The sequence below is a fragment of the Anomaloglossus baeobatrachus genome, chromosome 7 (genome assembly GCF_048569485.1).
Source record: "Anomaloglossus baeobatrachus isolate aAnoBae1 chromosome 7, aAnoBae1.hap1, whole genome shotgun sequence".
Taxonomy (NCBI): Eukaryota; Metazoa; Chordata; class Amphibia; order Anura; family Aromobatidae; genus Anomaloglossus; species Anomaloglossus baeobatrachus.
Window position 1 is genome coordinate 75,138,819 of NC_134359.1, and position 18,570 is coordinate 75,157,388.

The 18,570-nt window shown below is 44.8% G+C and overlaps 1 protein-coding gene across 4 annotated transcripts in view; it reads right to left on the reverse strand.

The window, feature by feature from the left end:
* NCKAP1 (NCK associated protein 1) overlaps nucleotides 1-18,570 on the reverse strand; it is a 241,185-nt gene that overhangs the window by 178,309 nt on the left and 44,306 nt on the right. For all 4 annotated transcript variants that reach the window (XM_075317420.1, XM_075317419.1, XM_075317418.1 and 1 more), the window contains one exon: nucleotides 10,782-10,892. In XM_075317420.1, the coding sequence (XP_075173535.1) occupies nucleotides 10,782-10,892 (111 nt within the window). The remainder of the gene's footprint in view (nucleotides 1-10,781; nucleotides 10,893-18,570) is intronic.

Consider the following 18,570-nt stretch of genomic DNA (forward strand, 5'->3'; position numbering starts at 1 on the left):
AGTGAAAAATAAAGGTTTCCGCCGCTCAAAAAAACGTTACATGCTGCGTTCCTTCCACCCGACGCAGCGTCAAAATAACGAATGCGGATGCAACGCTGACACTTACGTTACAGTGCGTCGTCCATACAAGTCTATGGAGAATAGCGCAGTGCGGACTGCGATATTCTCCATAGTGACGGACTGCGCTGAACGCAAGTGTGAAAGTACCCTAGAAAGAGGTCACAGCCGAGACCACTCATCTGAGCCCATTCATTTAGAAAGTGGCAATCGTCTATGGAAAAGTGGTGGTCTCAAGAGACACCTTTAAGGCTACTTTCCCACTTGCGTCGTTTGGCAGCCGTCGCAAGCCGCCACTTTGGGAAACAGCACAATCTGTTAACGGATGTGCGCTGTTTCCCATTGACTTGTATTGAGGACGCATTGCGACAGATGGCCTTGCGTTATATCCGCCGACCGACGCTGCGTTGCATCCGCCGGGCGGAAAGAACACAGCATGTAGCATTTTTTCTGCGCTTCCTAGAGCGTAAAAAAACCCGCAATGTGCTGGATTCCGTCGGCGTCCGTCATTTTTATAATGGAAGCCTATGGTGGCGGAATCCATCGGAATCCGTCATTTGATGGATTCCTGTGACGGATCAGTCTTTACACAACTGCACATGCTCAGTTGAGTAAATTGCTGGAAAAAAAAAAAGCAAAGCTACAACGGATAACGTTGCTTTGCAGGATCCGTCACATCAGTTGTGCCACTATATGCAACGCATCCGTTACATCCGTCACACAACGCAATGCGACGGATGCCGCACAACGCAAGTGTGAAACTAGCCTAAAAAGGGAATCTGTCACCAGGTTTTTGCCACTAAGGCTATGTGCCCACGGGACAATGTACCCGAGGATATATCGGCAGGTATGGCCGCAGGTTTCCCGCAGCAGCTCCCTGGAATGCGCAGCTATCCATTGCTGCGGGATTCCAACGAAATATCTGCGGTAAACCTGCGGACATTCGTGCGGCTTACCTGCGGAAGTCCCTGCCTCTATCTCCATAGTGAAGGGCCGGGATTTCCGCAGGAATAATTGACATGCAGTTACGTGCGGCTGTGGGACATCCGCAGCATATTCCGGCAGCCGCACATATCGGCAGCATGGACACAGACACTCCCCATGTCCCATAGGATAACATGGGGAGTGTCTGTACTTGCTAAAACCTGTGGATTTATCTAGAAAATCCAGATAAATCCGCAGGTTTTCCACAGCAAAATCCACAGGTTTAATCTCACGTGGCCACATAGCCTTAATCTGAGAGCAGCATAATGTAGAGACAGGGACCCTGATTCCAGTAATGTATCATTTGCTGGGCTGCGCAGTGTAGCTTTTTTCAAATCAGTGTTTAATTAGCAGGACATTATCACTACAGAGCTAACTTCCTTATGCCACCTAGTCAACTACTACTCGGTATCACCCGGCCCACCACTGATTAGCAGCTTTCTGTCAATGTACAGTGTACACAGCAAGCTGCCAATCAGTGGTGTGGGAAGGTAAAACAGGGCTCTGCATTCTTAGCTTATGGTTCTATCAAAATAACAGCATGTAGACCATCACTGGAATCAGGGTCTCTCCCCCTACATCAAGCTATCATTACAGGACTACTTGGCGCGCTGCCAGGCATATTCATGAGCTCTGTATAAAACTGCTAAATCTGCAGCAGAGAAAACACTGATTTTATCAATATGACAGCAAACAGCTTTGTGACGCATTGCTGGAATCAGGGTCTCTGTCTCTACGTTATGTTGCTCTCAGATGGGGGAGCAAAAACCTGGTAACAGATTCTCTTTAAAAGGAACCTCGCAACAGGTTTTTTGCTACATCATCTGCAAGCAGCACGATGTAGGGGGAGAGACCCCGATTCCAGCGATGGTCACTTGCTGGTCTACATGCTGCTATTTTGATACAATCAGGAGCTCACAATGCAGAGCCCTATTTTACCCGCCCACAGCCCTGACTGGCAGCTCGCTGTGTACACTGTACATTGACAGAAAGCTGCTAATCAGTGGTGGGGCCAGGTGATACAGAGCAGTTGACTCTGTGGCAAAAGGAAGCTAGCCCGGTAGTGATAATATCCTGCTGATAGCATCACAGCCCAGTAAGTGCCAGATTGCTGGAATCAGGCTCTCAGCCCCTACACCATGCTGCTCTCATATTACATTGTATAAACAGGCTGACAGACCTGTCATGCCGGGGAATGTTATTTACCTTCAGATAAAGGGTCAATGTGAAGATAAACAGTGTTAAAATTAGCCGGCCTTTCTTACTGGACCAGCAGCTACAGGGAGAAAATTCATTTATATTCTCCCAGTAGCCGATCGCTTTCAGTCACGAGGGCAGTGCAAGGAGTGACCACGGTTATTACTTAATATACAGTGATCATACTGTAATCTTTCCACGGCACTGATTGCCAGTGCACACACACACACACACACATACACACACACACTACCTCCAGTAAAGGGGTCTCCCTATCACCTATACAGCCAGTGTCTGCCCACCAGTGAGAAGAGGTCACGGTGTACACGCCATCTCTTTACATTCATTGCTATGGGAGCGCCAAAAACAGCCGTGCAAATTACGAGACAACCCCTTTAAGAAGGTGCTAATGGGATTTTCACTTTCTCCAGGGCTACCTTCAGCAGTGGTTTATAGACAATACTACAAAAGAGCATTGTGTTTGTCCAGATATTTTGGAATCACTATGTTTTGTTAGGATTTCCTAAACTCAAGTCCAAATAAATGCGGTAAAAAAAACTGACAGTCACTGCAAAGAGTGAAAGCGGCCCGGAACTGAGAAGCACTTTGATTGTGGATTTGGCCTCAGGTTGAGTCGGCCTCAGTGTTTTGGCTGAAATGGTGACATCATATCGACAGCGCACATTCACGCTGCAGCCAATCACTGAGCTCGGTGGCTTGGCTGTAGTAGAATGCACATGCTGCTGAGGGCAGATTGACAGCGCACATCATGGCTGCAGCCAATGTGAAGTCACTGCTGAAACGAGGAGCGGTGAGAATTCTTCATCAGACAAGAATGGGACAACATTTCTCTCCCAAATCTCCACCATTTGGTCTCCTCACACTCCAGACTGCTGGAAAAGAAGAGCGGATCATATACAATGGTAGATGTGGCCCGGGCCTAACTCTTGAGATGTTTTGCTGCCATCAATTTCTCATTTGGTTACTTTTTTCAAACAAAAGAGAAAAACGTCTAAAGTCCCCGTCACACACAGAGATAAATCTTTGGCAGATCTGTGGTTGCAGTGAAATCATGGACATATTGTTCCATTTGTACACAGCCACAAACCTGGCACTGATTGTCCACAATTTCACTGCAACCACAGATCTACCACAGATCTACCACAGATCTACCAGACATCTACCACAGATCTACCACAGATCTACCACAGATCTACCACAGATCTACCACAGATCTACCACAGATCTACCACAGATCTACCACAGATCTACCACAGATCTACCACAGATCTACCACAGATCTACCACAGATCTACCACAGATCTACCACAGATCTACCACAGATCTACCACAGATCTACCACAGATCTACCACAGATCTACCACAGATCTACCACAGATCTACCACAGATCTACCACAGATCTACCACAGATCTACCACAGATCTACCACAGATCTACCACAGATCTACCACAGATCTACCACAGATCTACCAGACATCTACCAGACATCTACCAGACATCTACCAGACATCTACCACAGATCTACCACAGATCTACCACAGATCTACCACAGATCTACCACAGATCTACCACAGATCTACCACAGATCTTCCACAGATCTTCCACAGATCTACCACAGATCTACCACAGATCTACCACAGATCTACCACAGATCTACCACAGATCTACCACAGATCTACCACAGATCTACCACAGATCTACCACAGATCTATCTCTGTGTGTGACAGGGCCTTTACGTTTACCTTCTAATCTGTGCTCTATGGTGAATGAAGCTTGAACTAGATGGACCTAAGTCTTTTTTTTAACCTATGTAACCATAAGAGATTTCCTAATCATTGCATTCTTGTTTTCTTTACATTTTACAGTGTCCCAACTTTTTGGGTGGGTATTTGAGGCTGTATATACTCGAAAGATCCAGACATCGATTATATCTGCATTTTGGTTCTTTGCTGTAAATTGGTAAAAGCCGCCAACACTCGATAATAACTGAATTAAAACACAGTATTATTGTAAAGCGAGGCTGGAGCGGACCCTCATTGCTTGTTACCGACCAGCCCCTAGGACAGGCGGCAATGAATAGTACGATACTCATTGCTTGTTACCGACCAGCCCCTAGGACAGGCGGCAATGAATAGTACGATAGTCAGCTCTTCATTCACATGCCAGCCCCAGAAAAAAAAAAAAAAAAAAAGTTTGGCCATCTGTAAATCTACTTTCAAGGCACATAGGCAATAAAAAAAAAAGTAAGGCTTTAGTGTTATGAATTAGTTAGCATTGTATTTCAATAATTCCAGCAGTCCCATAGAGAATGAATAGAGCCACACATGGACGGGCATCGCCGCAGCTGTGCGGGCCTAAGCACTCCGCAGACTATTGCCAATCAGAGATGTAGGGGAGAACTTCCTAAAAAAGGAAGAATCCTTTTAGTTGGTAGACTGGGTGAAAGATGGAGAAGCAATTTACAGTATTTGATGTCACAATCCTGGGCAGCTGCAGGCTTCTATTTTTAGGCTGGGGCTCCAATATGCATGGATCTCCCAAACCTGAGAATACTAGCTCCCAGCTGTCAGCTTTATCACAGCTGGGTATCAAAATTGAGGGGGACAGTACGCCATATATATATATTTTTTTTTAATAATTATCTAAATAATAAATAAATTAAAAAAAAATAAATAAAAAAATTAAGATTTATTTATTTTATTTAAATAATTTTAAAAATCTGCATGCAATTCCTATTTTTCATACACAGCCAAGATAAGCTTACGGCTAAGGGCTGCGGCCTACAGCCGTGTGCTTTATCATGGCTGGGTATCATAATAAGCCATAAGCCATAAGCCCGACGCCAATGTTTTTGTTTTTTTATTTATTTTTACAGTAGTAGAGACGCAGACAGAGCCTGTGATTGGTTACAGTCAGATGCAGCAATACAGGCCGGGGGCACGTCTGACTACAACCAGAGATGTGGGGACTGCCAGTGGGCGGGTAAGCAGTGCATATGCATGAGGTTAATGAGTGGCCCCAAAGACTCGGTAAGTATAACGCGCTTGTTCCAATCCTTTCTACCACCATTTTAAAGCGCTGGATTCTGGTCCCCAAAGACTTATATGGGGAGCGGTGACTGGCCAGATATCTTGGATCAATTACGGGCCCAAACAGGTTTTTTTTTTTTTGTTCTTTTTTAAACCCAGTTGGATCCGCCCATCCCAGGTATCTGCGAGTCCGCCCGTCACTAATCCTAACATGTTAACTTGGGTCCCTAAAAAGGCAGTAATGACAGAGGATTTGACAGCTCCTTGGATAAGTCTGTCTTAGAACATCATTATTTTTTATTTTTTCCATTAAAAAAAAAGGAGTTACCAATTGTGTGTGTGTGTGTGTGTGGGGGGGGGGGGGGGGTTTCCCTGCACAGCCTCTCACATTGTCCATACACAAATAACCATGTACTCCAAAAGGGGACTGTGACACGTTTATTAATTAAAAAAAAAATTGAATCCAGTAAATGAACTGAAGATGATTCGGTCGGTTACACCTTCTTCAGTACACGTGTTAGAGGTGTACAGATAGTGAGGGATGCTGGCAGCAACATGAGTGAACATACAGGTATAATCACTGAGTGTGTTCAGCAACGTGCTGGGGGGTGTACAAATCGTATGGGACGCTGGCAATAATGTATAAAGCAGTGTCCACACTCCTTGCAAGCGATGGACACTGCTTTATACATTATTGTTAGCGTCCCAAACGATCTGTACACCCCCCAGCACGTTGCTGAACACACTCAGTGATTATAGCTATATGTTCACTCATGTTGCTGCCAGCATCCCTCACTATCTGTACACCAAACAAGTGTACTGAAGAAGGTCTAACCGACCAAATCGTCTTCATTTCATTTACTGGATTCAATTTTTTTTGGAATTAAAAGGGAACCTGTCACCAGTTTTTTGCCCTATAAGCTGCGGCCACGACCACCGGGCTCTTATATACAGTATTCTAACATGCTGTATATAAGAGCCCAGGCTGCTGTGTAGAACGTAAAAAAAACTTTATAATACTCACCTAAACCGGTAGCTGCGGTGGATGTGGCTCAGATGGGCGTTCTCGTCCTCCGGTGCTGGCGCCGCCTCTTTCGACCATCTTTGTCGCCGCCTCTGTTGTCCTTCTGAAGCTGCGGTGCATGACGCGTCCAACGTCATCCACACTCGCCGGCATTCAGGTTCTGAGCAGGGCAGATAAAAGTATTGTAGTGCGCATGCGTGTGTGTATGACATAGACGCATCATGCACACAGGCTTCAGAAGGAGGACGAAGATGGCCGAAAGAGGAGGCATCCGCACCGGAGGACGAAGACACCCATGTGAGCCACATCCACCTCAGCGACCGGTTTAGGTGAGTATTATAAAGTGTTTTTTATGTTCTACACAGCGGCCTGGGCTCTTATATACAACATGTTAGAATGTTATATATACGAGCTCACTGGCGGTGGCCGCAGCTTATAGGGCAAAAAACTTGTGACATGTTCCTTTTAATAAACGTATCACAGTTCCCTTTGGAGTGCATGGTTATTTTCTTATAGTTACGGCTCTGGACCCGACCATTGCACTCATCAACTAAGTTAGATTGGACGATGTGAGAAGAGGTTGTCCAATCAGTGCTGATGATACTAAACTGTAAGGAAACACTTGATGGACAAGGGGTGCAATGAGAACACCGAGGTGTCAAATGATGCATAAATTCTAGAACGGTACAACACAGATCTAGTAGAAACAATGCTCCAGAATGTTTATTTCTGTGGGAAGGAAAATACTAACTAAAACAGACCGGTCCGGAGAGCTGACAGGTGCTCTTTAAATTGTAAGAATACTTGGAATATCTCCGTCACAGCACAGCAGTCCCGTTTTGATGCACAGAACAAACTGCTGCACAGCGCCAGACATAATGCTCATCACAGGACAAGGCCTGCACAGAATTTAGGCGCACACAATGCATATTTCAGATGTTTGCGGCTCAACATTACTTCTGATAAGCAAAGCAAACACCACACCCAGGAGAGAGTGTGAACTGCGGCAACCAGCAGCCGGCCACTTCCGGGATAGCAGTCTTCATTAATGTACCTGGGCCGGCTCATACGCATGGTCACAAATAACAGGTCTAACCAGCCGTGCGTCTCACAATCCTCAGTCTGTGACTCATTCCTGTGTGTTGGGCCATTAATCTGTACTGAATGGCTACCGTGCCGCACATGCTTGTTTAGGTAAGAACGCTTCAATTCTGCGTGGAACAATGCAACACGTCTTTCCGTATCTCTATAGGTTCATGCATTATCCAAATAAGCACCTATGAAGGAGCCTGGGAACGGTCTGAGGTGGAGTTCAGGACAGTGAACTGTCAGTAACCTGCAGGAGTCATCCATGCTGGCAGATCTACCTCCCTTTGTTAGGCAAGACTTGTACGATCTTGTCAGGATATCCAAGGAATGACGTGAGAAGGACTCTGCACTAACACAGTCAAGTTCATCTAAGAGGATCGGCTCAGAGAACCAACAATGTAAAGGCCGGCATCTAAAATCACTTCCCAAGGGGAATGGAATGGACCTGTAAGCGGGTCAAAAGCGGACAGTTTTTGCTTTTATTTTACTCTTGCTGCTCCCTCAATTTTCTATGTATTTTAAATCCATCACATAGGAGAAGAGATAAGGACCTTTTTATGGTCTTTTCCAAGAGGGTGTGTCCCACAGGGTAATTATCCAGAGGAGCCTGGCACGCCCCCAAGGAATCCCGTAAGCCCCGCCCCCGCACAAAGACCATAAGATGCTCACCTCTCTGCAACTGGATGGCGGACTTTAAAAACACAGTGGAATACTCGGGAACATCCTGAATAAGTGGAAAAATGTCCACTGTTGACTTGGTGACAGGTCCTCTTAAAGGGAACCTGTCACTAGAATTTTCACTTTGAAACTAAAAGATTCCCCCTCTGCAGCTCCTGGGCTGCATTCTAGAAAGGTTCATCTTGCTACTGGCCCCCCTTTCAGACCTAAATAACAACTTTATAAAATCTTACCTTTCGCTATGGTAATGAGCTTTGCTGGCCGGGTGGGCGGGCTGTATTGCGTTCGTTATTCCCTCTCCTGCCGCTGTTCGCCGTCCCCCAGTGTTGATTGACATAGATGAGGCCGCCGCCCTCATGTTACGCAGCGCTCCTGAAGTCTCGCGCATGCCCAGTGGCACTATCGCTAGACAGCACTTTTCAAATCGCCACCGCCGGTGATCTTATTGCGCAGGCGTGAGATTATGGGCAGGTACTTGGATGACGCTGGTGATGACAAAGTACCCGCCCATAATCTCACGCCTGCACAATAAGATCACCGGCGGTGGCGATTTAAAAAGTGCTGTCCAGCGATAGTGCCACTGGGCATGCGCGAGACTTCAGGAGCGCTGCGTAACATGAGGGCGGCGGCCTCATCTATGTCAATCAACACTGGGGGACGGCAAACAGCGGCAGGAGAGGGAATAACAAACGCCATACAGCCCGCCCACCCGGCCAGCAAAGCTCATTACCATAGCGAAAGGTAAGATTTTATAAAGTGTTTATTTAAGTCTGAAAGGGGGGCCAGTAGCAAGAGGAACCTTTCTAGAATGCAGCCCAGGAGCTGCAGAAGGGGATTATTTTAGTTTCAAAGCGCAAATTCTAGTGACAGGTTCCCTTTAGACTGCAAGGAGCCCAACTTATATTTTATCTGTTCTTCAAGGGACTTTTTTCAAATTTTAGTTATTTCTTACAGTTTATAAAGAAAACACTAAACAGTTAGAAAAGAAAGATTAGGTATGACAAACACAAAAGGTACACAGTCATAAATCGACTCCACGGAAGGCAAAGGAACAAGGTTTTGGCTACTATTGGATAAATAGAGTCTAACGAATATATCAGGTATATACACAGCAAGAGTTTTTCCCGGGGTAGAGGCCAAACTCAGGCTCTTAATGTGATATGAACACAGCCTTTCCCACAAAAAAAGGCTCTGTACATCGGTCTCCAGATATCGGAATGCAAACTGCATAGGTTATTAAATAGATTTAGAACTGATGAAACAGTAAAACTTACTTTGACAATACAAGGCAAAATGACTGTAGCTTTTCAGGGGTCCAGCCAGAATTGGGTTTATGAAATGTTAATAAAATCTGACAGTAAAACATTCAAATAGGATTATTCCGCCATTGTAATATTAATTTTCAAAGTACAGTCAGATCTACGAGAGCCATTTAAAAATGTACATAGTATGAATATTAAATCCACTGACAGATCCTCTTCAAAGACCCTATAACCAGGAGGCACTCATTCAGCTGTTAAAAACATCAAGACTTGAGGTCTGGGTTGTGACTTAAGGAGGGAACCTGACCTCAAATCATCTCCACCATTGGTAGAGGGGTTTCAAGTCTTGAGGAGAGGGGATAACTTGCCGATTGCTGGAGGTCTGACAACTGGTACCCCCAGTGATTCCAAGAATGGAGCTCAAACTCCGAGAAAGAGCTCCACAAAGCCCCATGTTAAAAGGAGTGAATTTAAAGTATTCCAAAGTGGTCCCAAGACAATACTAAGGACCAGGGGCCATACACTGCGAGTGGAAGAAAAGCGATTCCGGCAGCTAAATAGGAAAGGGTTCTTTACAGTTAGAGCAGTCAGACTGTGGAATACCCTACCACAAGAGGTAGTAATGGCAAATACTATAACAGCTTTTAAAAAAGGGCTGGATGATTTCCTCACTACACACAACATTGGGGGTTATAAAGGACTTAGTGACCAAATGTAGAACTGGTGGAGGAAGGTTAAACTAAATGGACCTAGGTCTTTTTTTTTCAACCTAAGTAACTATGTGAAGAGGCTGTCCACGAATAGGACAGTCCCTTCCGATTCCACATGTTTCCCCCATGTAAAATAAAAAGGGCTTTACTCCCCTCCCATGCCGGCGCCGTTAGAGATGTCGGAACTCACGTTCGCGGGGCTCCCATGACGTCACGCATCCAATCAGCGCCATGTTCTTTCTCCCCGCCTACGGACACAGGAGCAATCAACAGGAAGTGAGAGCAGGCGCAGGGAGATAGAACATGGCGCTGATTGAACGCGGGTATAGCTAGAACAATGCCGGTACAGGAGGGGAGTATAGGCTTTTGTAAATTTATCTGGGAGAAAAGTGGAATCACGGCAGTTGTCCTAATAGTGGACAACCCCTTTAAGTATGCTCTACCTTTGCTTCATTATCTAGGAGGACTGTCAGGAAAAGCCGAGCAGCGATTTGCTTTCTCCAGCAGTCCCATAGACAGTGAATGGAGTGGAAGCAGAGTATGTGCATCACTACACTTGTGTTCTTGAGAAGAGATAATCATTTTTTCCATAATTGCGTATTAAAGATGATCCTTTTACTCTACAGAGCTCTCGGACTTGCAACAATAATATTTTTGGATGCGCCAGAGTAACCTGATAAAGTAAAATGTGCGTGCGTTGGATAGCATATTAGAATGACATTTACTTACGTTGTTGTTGCGCGTTTCAACCGCAGGAAACTTCCGAACAATAAACTTGACAGCAGATTCCAAGTTTTTGTCGATCAGGTAAGAAGGCTTTGCTTTGGGATCCCCACATGCCTAGCGGAAAATGGATCAAAAACAAATTAGAAAAGGTTTATGGTTTCTTTTTTTCATTAAACTACAGGAACTTTCTAAACTTTTTTTGGTTTTAAAGTGAAATGAGAAAAACAAAAGTAAATAAAGAACGTTGTCAAAGCTGGAAACGAAAATAAACAAAAAGAAAGAAAAAAGACAAAAAAGAAGAAGATCTCCTATAGAAAAGAATAAGGCAGAAATGTATGGAGATGTGGAAAGCAGCGTGGAAAGCTCAAACCTAAAGAGAAAATTAAAATAGATCTAAAAAAATAAAAATAAATAAATAGTATTGAGGTAGAGATGTCAACGGAAATAACAAAATTGGTCGATGAGTGATAAAAGGAGAAGAATGATTGATTTGCTAGAAATTAACTAAACTTATCTGGCAATGGTTGTGTTAATAAAAACTGTAATAAAAAGTTTTATCAACAATATAAAGTAATCTAAAAAAAACAAAAAAAAAAATACGAGCGATTGCGTGAGGCAGAAGACCTGAAGATGCAGTTATTTTTCACTTAGGGTAAATTATGAGATGCAAATGTTTCGGCTGCCTTAAAGAAGAACTCCAGCGCCTTGGCCAAAGACTCATCCGGATTCTCCTCTTTTTTTGACAAAAGTATCATGAATAGAGAAATATCAAACTGTTCCGTTTTCCAAGGTTTCAATAAAAATAAAACTCTGGAAAAACCAAACTGGAGAATAAAAGTCTTCTTGGCGATCAAAGATGGCTTGGCTTTTACAAAGTATGGTGAGATCTCCCAAGGAGAGACCTCAATAAGAACTTCCTTGGATATCAAGACCACAAGGGCCAATACTGGTAACTAACTTTTTTTGTGGGGGGTTTCTGATGATCGAAACGTCCCTAATAGCTGGCTCCTTTAAAAAAAAATATTTTTTTAATTGTTTTAAAGGGGTTGGCCACTACTTGGACAGCCTCTTCTGAGTCCGCATGTTTCCTGCAGGTATTATAATAAAGGCTATACTCACCTCCCATACCGGCGCTGTTCCAGCGGTGCTGCATCTCAGGTGAGGTTGTGATTGTCACACGATCCCCACATCCCATTAGCTCTGGCTTCCTTTTCCCCGCCTTCGGACTAAACGCGTTACCCAACAGGAAGTTAGCGCTGCAGCTGAGCTCACTTCCTGTTCATTGTTAATTTGGTCCGAAGGCGGGGAAAGGGAAAACGATGCTGATTAGACATGGGCATCATGTGATGTCACATCCCCACTTTAGTCGCAGCACCACTGGAACGGCGCCTGTACGGGAGGAGAGTATAGGCTTTACTATTTTACCTGCAGGAAATGTGGCATCAGAAGGGGCTGTCCTGGTAGTGGACAACCCCTTTAACCTTCATCCGGCTGAATAGGTACAATTGTAACTATTCCGTTTTAAAATTGCAATACATTTTTTTTTTTCGAAAAGCCGTAGAGGGCTGAAATTTCGTGACATCTAAGCAGTTTTGGTCCAGAATATATTGGTTAAATTTCAATAAAATATCTCCACCCCCTTCCGAGATAAGGGGTTGAGAAATTTTGGCAAAATTATGCAGCCTGACGAAGGTTAAAGTCTGTATTATACACACCCATAGAATAAAAAAAAAATGGATGGGTTACATCACGAAGAAAAGTTTAGAGAGGAGTTTAAAGGGAACCTGTCAGGTCCCATATGCATTCTAACCTACAAGCGGGGTGATATGTGGCATAGTAACCCCTTCCTACCCATCCCTGTGTTGTAATAGTGTGTAATATTAATGTATAAAAAATTTTTTTTTATTACTTCCATGCTCCCTATGTAAATGATCAGAGGGTCTAGTCCCCTGGGCATCGCATCGCCCCTTGGCGTTTGCATGCTTTCCGTGATATCACGCCCCTGTGGGTGTGATTCCATGGATTTACATGAACGACGTCACTGTCAGCCCCTGAAGATCCTGCGCGTGCGCACTTGCCATTTCTGCAGATTGTTATCTGCGTGCTTGATTCTTGGCTTCAGACGCGCTCTGCGCATGGTCGGAACAGCAGGAGTCTCCTGAGCATGTGCAGTGTACGTCTGAAGCAGACAAGCAAGCACCCGGATGACAAGGCTGCAGGAATGGTAAGACCGCATGCGCGGAATCTAAAGGAGCCGACTGTGACATCGCTCATGTAAATCCATGGAACCACGCCCACAGGGACATGATACCATGGAAAGCATGCAAACACCCACAGAGCGATGTGACGCCCTTTAGACTAGACCCTCTACTCATTTACATAGGGAACATGTAAGTTCTAAAACTTTTTTATACATTCATATTCCACAATATTACAACACAGGGATGGGTAGGAAGGGGTTACTAGGCCACACAACACTCTGCTTGTAGGTCAGAACGCATATTGGACCTGACAGGTTCCCTTTAAGAAAAATAAAAGTTGTTTAGGGGGTGAAACTTTATATACATATAATGGAAAATAATCAGTATGAAGATCGGTGTAAGGCCACGTTCCCATGATCAGTGTTTGTTGAGTTTTTGACGCTACTAATTTTTGCACCTTAGTTTGTTCTGTTTTAGTATTTTTGATCTGTTTCTGTGTCATGCTTTAAATAAAGCTGCATTGTTTTTGAAAAGTGACATACTTTGGTGCAGATTATATGCATTTCTGTTGCATTTGGGGAAATTCCACACAATAGATTCTGTGTGTCGGCAAGACAAATTAACACGTTGCGGATTGGAAAAAACGCACTACATGTCAGTTTACGCAGCATAAAAACAAAGCGCAGTGAGCAGGAGATTTCTATACATCCCATCCACTGTGCTGGAACTTTAAGGCTATGTGCCCACGGGACTCTGTATCTGCGAATTTTTCTGCATCAAAATCCGCAGCTTTCCCCCGGAATCCGCACCTTTTCATAGGTGCGGATTTTGTGCGGATTTGACGCGGATTTGATGCGGATTTTGCGATTTTTTTTTTTAATTCAATTGAATAGGCAAAATCCGCACGAAAATCCGCAACAATAAGGCTATGTGCCCACGCTGCGGATTTTGCTGCGGATTTCTCGCTGAAAAGACGCGGATTTTCCAGAAATCTGCAGCACAGCTACTCCCCAGCCATTTCTATGGCATTTGGGAAAAGCTGTGCCCACGCCGCGGATTTTTCCGCAGCGGAAATCGTGCGGAAAAATCTGCAGCATGTCAATTATTGTTGCGGATTTTCGTGAGGATTTTGCCTATTCAATTGAATAAAAAAAAAAAAAAAAAAAAAACGCAAAATCCGCATCAAATCCGCACCTATGAAAAGGTGTGGATTCCAGGGGAAAGCTGCGGATTTTGATGCAGAAAAATCCGCAGATACAGAGTCCCGTGGGCACATAGCCTAACTGACATGTTGTAGATTTTTCCGCACGAAAATCCGCACAATTTCCGCTGCGGAAAAATCCGCAGCGTGGGCACAGCATTTCCCAAATGCCATAGAAATGGCTGGGGAGTAGCTGTGCTGCAGATTTCTGGAAAATCCGTGGCTTTTCCGCGAGAGATCCGCGGCAAAATCTGCGCATTTTCCGCAGCGTGGGCACATAGCCTAAGACGCTGCGTTTTTTTGACACATCAAAAATGTGAGTAAAACTCATCGTGTGAACGGAGCCTAATGGTCCGCCAGGTTAATGAGGACGTCTATTCGGCTTCTTGTTTCTTTTCAGCACAAAGACAAAGCTATGGCTGACTTTACATCAGACAGGATTTGGATGCTTTCCTTTCTTTCAGTTTTAGATTTTCATTACATTTTTAAATTTGGAGTCTATATATATTTTGTAACCTTGTGACACTATTTGCATCTATCCTGCAGGGGTTTTATTTATTGCCTTCTGGAGCTATTGAATTTATACTTCTGTATGACATCAGTGGGATCTGTCGCCTTACAACCAATTACACAGCTGTTCATGCGGCTCTTCTGCCACTTTCTGCCCCATGCATAATGGCAGAGACTAGCAGTAACAGATCTGCAGAGTTGCCAATTTTGTGTGGTTACATGCAGACTTGAAGCAGCGTACAAGCAGACCTTATAGTACTATCAATGCTGGAATCTGTCAGCAGGATTTTACTATAAACTTAAAAGCAGCATGATGTAGGGGCTAAGACCCTGATTCTAGTGATGTGTCACTTACTAGGCTGTGTGATGTTGTTACCATAAAAGCTTTTTTTTTTTTCATCAGCAGGAGATGACTAGAGGACTAGGTATCTCGTGGCTCTTAGTAAGCTGCTCTGTATAACCCCACCCCCAGCACGGATTGGCTGCTTTCTGTGTACACTGACAAAAAGCTGCTAATCAGAGGTGTGGGTGGAGCTATACAGGGCTCAGCACTCAGAGCACTGCTATATCTGCAGCATGGAAAAACAGATCACAACTGCTGCACCCAATGAACTAAGTGATAAATCACTGGAATCTCTTCCTATATTATCCTTCTCTCTGCTGAAGTAGCAAAAACCCGGTGACAGATTCCCCATAAAGGGAATCGGCATAAAAGGAGTGTTCATACCTAGCATAGGCTCTCAGTGCACCTATTTTTAGTGGCCAAACAGTTCACTGTACCTTCCCATACATTGTTGCCCTCCTCTGGCTCCTCTAAGGGAAAAGCTGTCAATCAAGGAAGAATGGGCAGAGGTAGATCTAAATAAAACAAGTCCATGGGAAGGTGATGTGAACAGATCGGTCACAAGGGTGCACTGAGCGCCTGTGCTGCATGTGAACAGTCAATTTTGGGTTGACAGACTGTCTAATTTCTAGATTTTTGACCCCGTGGAAACTCTGGTCCATCCATGTCAGTGCTGCAGACTGACAGCTGAAACATTTAGTTGCTAGACCTGTAGGACACAATGTCCCCTATCTCACCTTCCGGGGGCATTTAGTAAATCGGGGTAAATTATCCTAAACTGGAAGATTGAGGATTAATTTTTTTATTTTTTTTAAAAAATAAAAAGCAACCAAAAAAAACACAACATGGCAACGGTTTACACCACTGACACACATGGGATTTTGAGGGATAAAAACAATTAAGAGGGAGCAAGTGTAAATTCTCCTATACTAGAGAGGCCCTGGCACTATTTCGAGGACGTCTCCACAGAAAGTGATCATTGTGGGGCATCTTGGGACCCTGCATTGTGACGGGACGTCTGAATAGTAGCAGTGGCGGGTTTGGCAATGACAGAAAAACAGCATGACACAGCCAGGCCTCATTAAGATGTCTTTTGTTTTTTAGGTTTATGGCATATAAAAGATAAAAAAAGACCATTTTATCAGTTTTCCAGATCTAATTTTCTAAAAAAAAAAAAAATGGTCCTTGTCTCCATTTTTTACCATTATAGACATCTGAATGAAGTCTCATGAGAAAAGAATTGGTAGATTATAGACCTAATAGTGATGGTGAGGACTTCTTTTTCATCAATGGCTCGGACTCAAGGAACCAAATCTAGACCTCCCTGGTCTATAGAGGCTTGACTATTCAAGTATATTCCACCATCGTACGTTCACATAATCGGTGAAGAACTGGGTCCATGGTTAAAAAAAAAAATATCCCTTTACCTGGTTCTACCAGATTTTGGACCCTTTGTGGGCAAAAACTGGGGGGCGTAGAAGTCCTGCCATATAACGGAGCACGGACACTAAACGGTGCCATAGTAGTAGACCTCTCCAGCTGAGAAAATGACCTGTTTAAAGGACGTCCGTCACCCCCCAAACTGAACTATTTAGACAAGTCAGGAACTTAGCCCATATAAAAATATCTTACTTTTACAGAATTTGAGTAATTTTGTTTTGTACAGGTACAATTGTATTAGATATGTAAATGAGGCAGCTTTGGTGCACCCTTGTCATGACCAAGGGCTCAGTGCACCGTTCCACCCACTGAATTGCTATCCTCTGCACCTCTATTCATCGCTTTGAACCACTACCTGATCTCAATCCCCGACCCTGCACACACAGTGTCAGTGTGTACTCATGCCTCCTCTGTATAGAGGCCTCTCGCTGCACACATGATCACAAAGCAGCGGGGGGGCTGATACTGACCGGAGAGGGAGATGGAAATGCGCACACTGACACTGTATGCACGTGCTTGCACACTGGACGTCAATGTTTGTGCATTCTCCGCTCCTCATGTGTATAGCGGCCGCTCACTGCAGGCGGGATCACAAAGCAGAGGGCGGCCGATGCTGACATGAAAGGAAGGTGGATGAGCGCGCACACACACTAACATTGTACGAGGTCTCAGCTCCTGTTTATAGAGGCCACTCGCTGTACATGGGGTCACTCGGCAGAGGCCAGCTGATGCAGACAGGAGGAAGCTGAGAATGCGCACACAGTGACACTGGATGCACACAATATGCTCATCCCCTGTATGTCAAAGTGTGCCCCTCCTCCTGTGTATAGCGGCCGCTCACTGCAGACAGGATCCCATGGCAGAGGCTAGCTAGTGCGGACATGAGAGGGTGAAGAGCGTGCGTGAACACACACTGCCATTGTGTGCGTTCTCTTGTCCCTCTCCTGCCTACCGCTCTGTGATCCTGTGTGCACCAGGCAGCCGTTACACAGAGGAGAAAAGAATGAAAACGTATCTGCATGAGCTGACACTGTGCTCTGCTGGATCCCATGGCAGAGGCTAGCTAGTGCAGACATGCGAGGGTGAGAAGCGTGCACACACACCGACATTGTGTGTGCGCTCTCTTCTCCCTCTCCTGCTTACTCTTCTGTGATCCCGTATGCAGCAGGCAGCCGTTGCACACAGGAGAGAGGATGAAAACCGTATCTGCATGAGCAGACACTGTGTGCTCTGCAGTGTCAGTGTGTGCAGGGCTGGATATTTAAATCCAGAAGTAATGTAAAGAGACCACAGTCTATTACCATAAGGGGAGGCATGGAGAAAGGTAATTGAGGGGGCGGAAGCTCTTGGCTACGACAAGGGTGCACCGAAGCTTTCTCATTTACAATATATTAAACTTTTTATATAGAATGAAAATAATAAGTATACCAGTAGATTTTTGTATGGGGCTAATTCCCTTATATTGATGTCTAAATGGTTTAATTTTGGTTTTGGGGGGCAACAGCCTATTTAAGGGAACCTGTCAAAAGATTTTGGGCCTATAAGCTGCGGCCACCACCAGTGGGCTCTTATATACAGTGTTCTAAAATGCTGTATATAAGAGCACAGGCCGCTGTGTAGAACGTAAAAATCACTTTATAATACTTACCTAAACAGTTGGTGCGGTGGAGTTGGGTGTCTCCCTTGCCTCCTCTTTCAGCCATCTTTGTCGTCCTTCTGAAGCCAGGGTGTATGGCGCGTCCTACGTCTTCCACACTCGCCGGCATTGAGGTCCTGCACAGGCGCACTTTGATCTTCCCTGGGCAGGGCAGATCAAAGTATTGTAGTGCACATGAGCGGGACCGGCGAGTGTGTGTGTGACGTAGGACGCGTCATGCACACAGGTTTCAGAAGGAGGATGAAGATGGCCGAAACAGGAGGCGCCGGCACCGGAGAACAGAGAACAACAGAGAACAACTCCACCGCAGCGACCGTTTAGGTGAGTATTATAAAGTGTTTTTTACGTTCTACACAGCGGCCTGGGCTCTTATATACAGCATGTTAGAATGCTGTATATAAGAGCCCAGTGGTGGTGGCCGCAGCTTAAAGGGCAAAAAA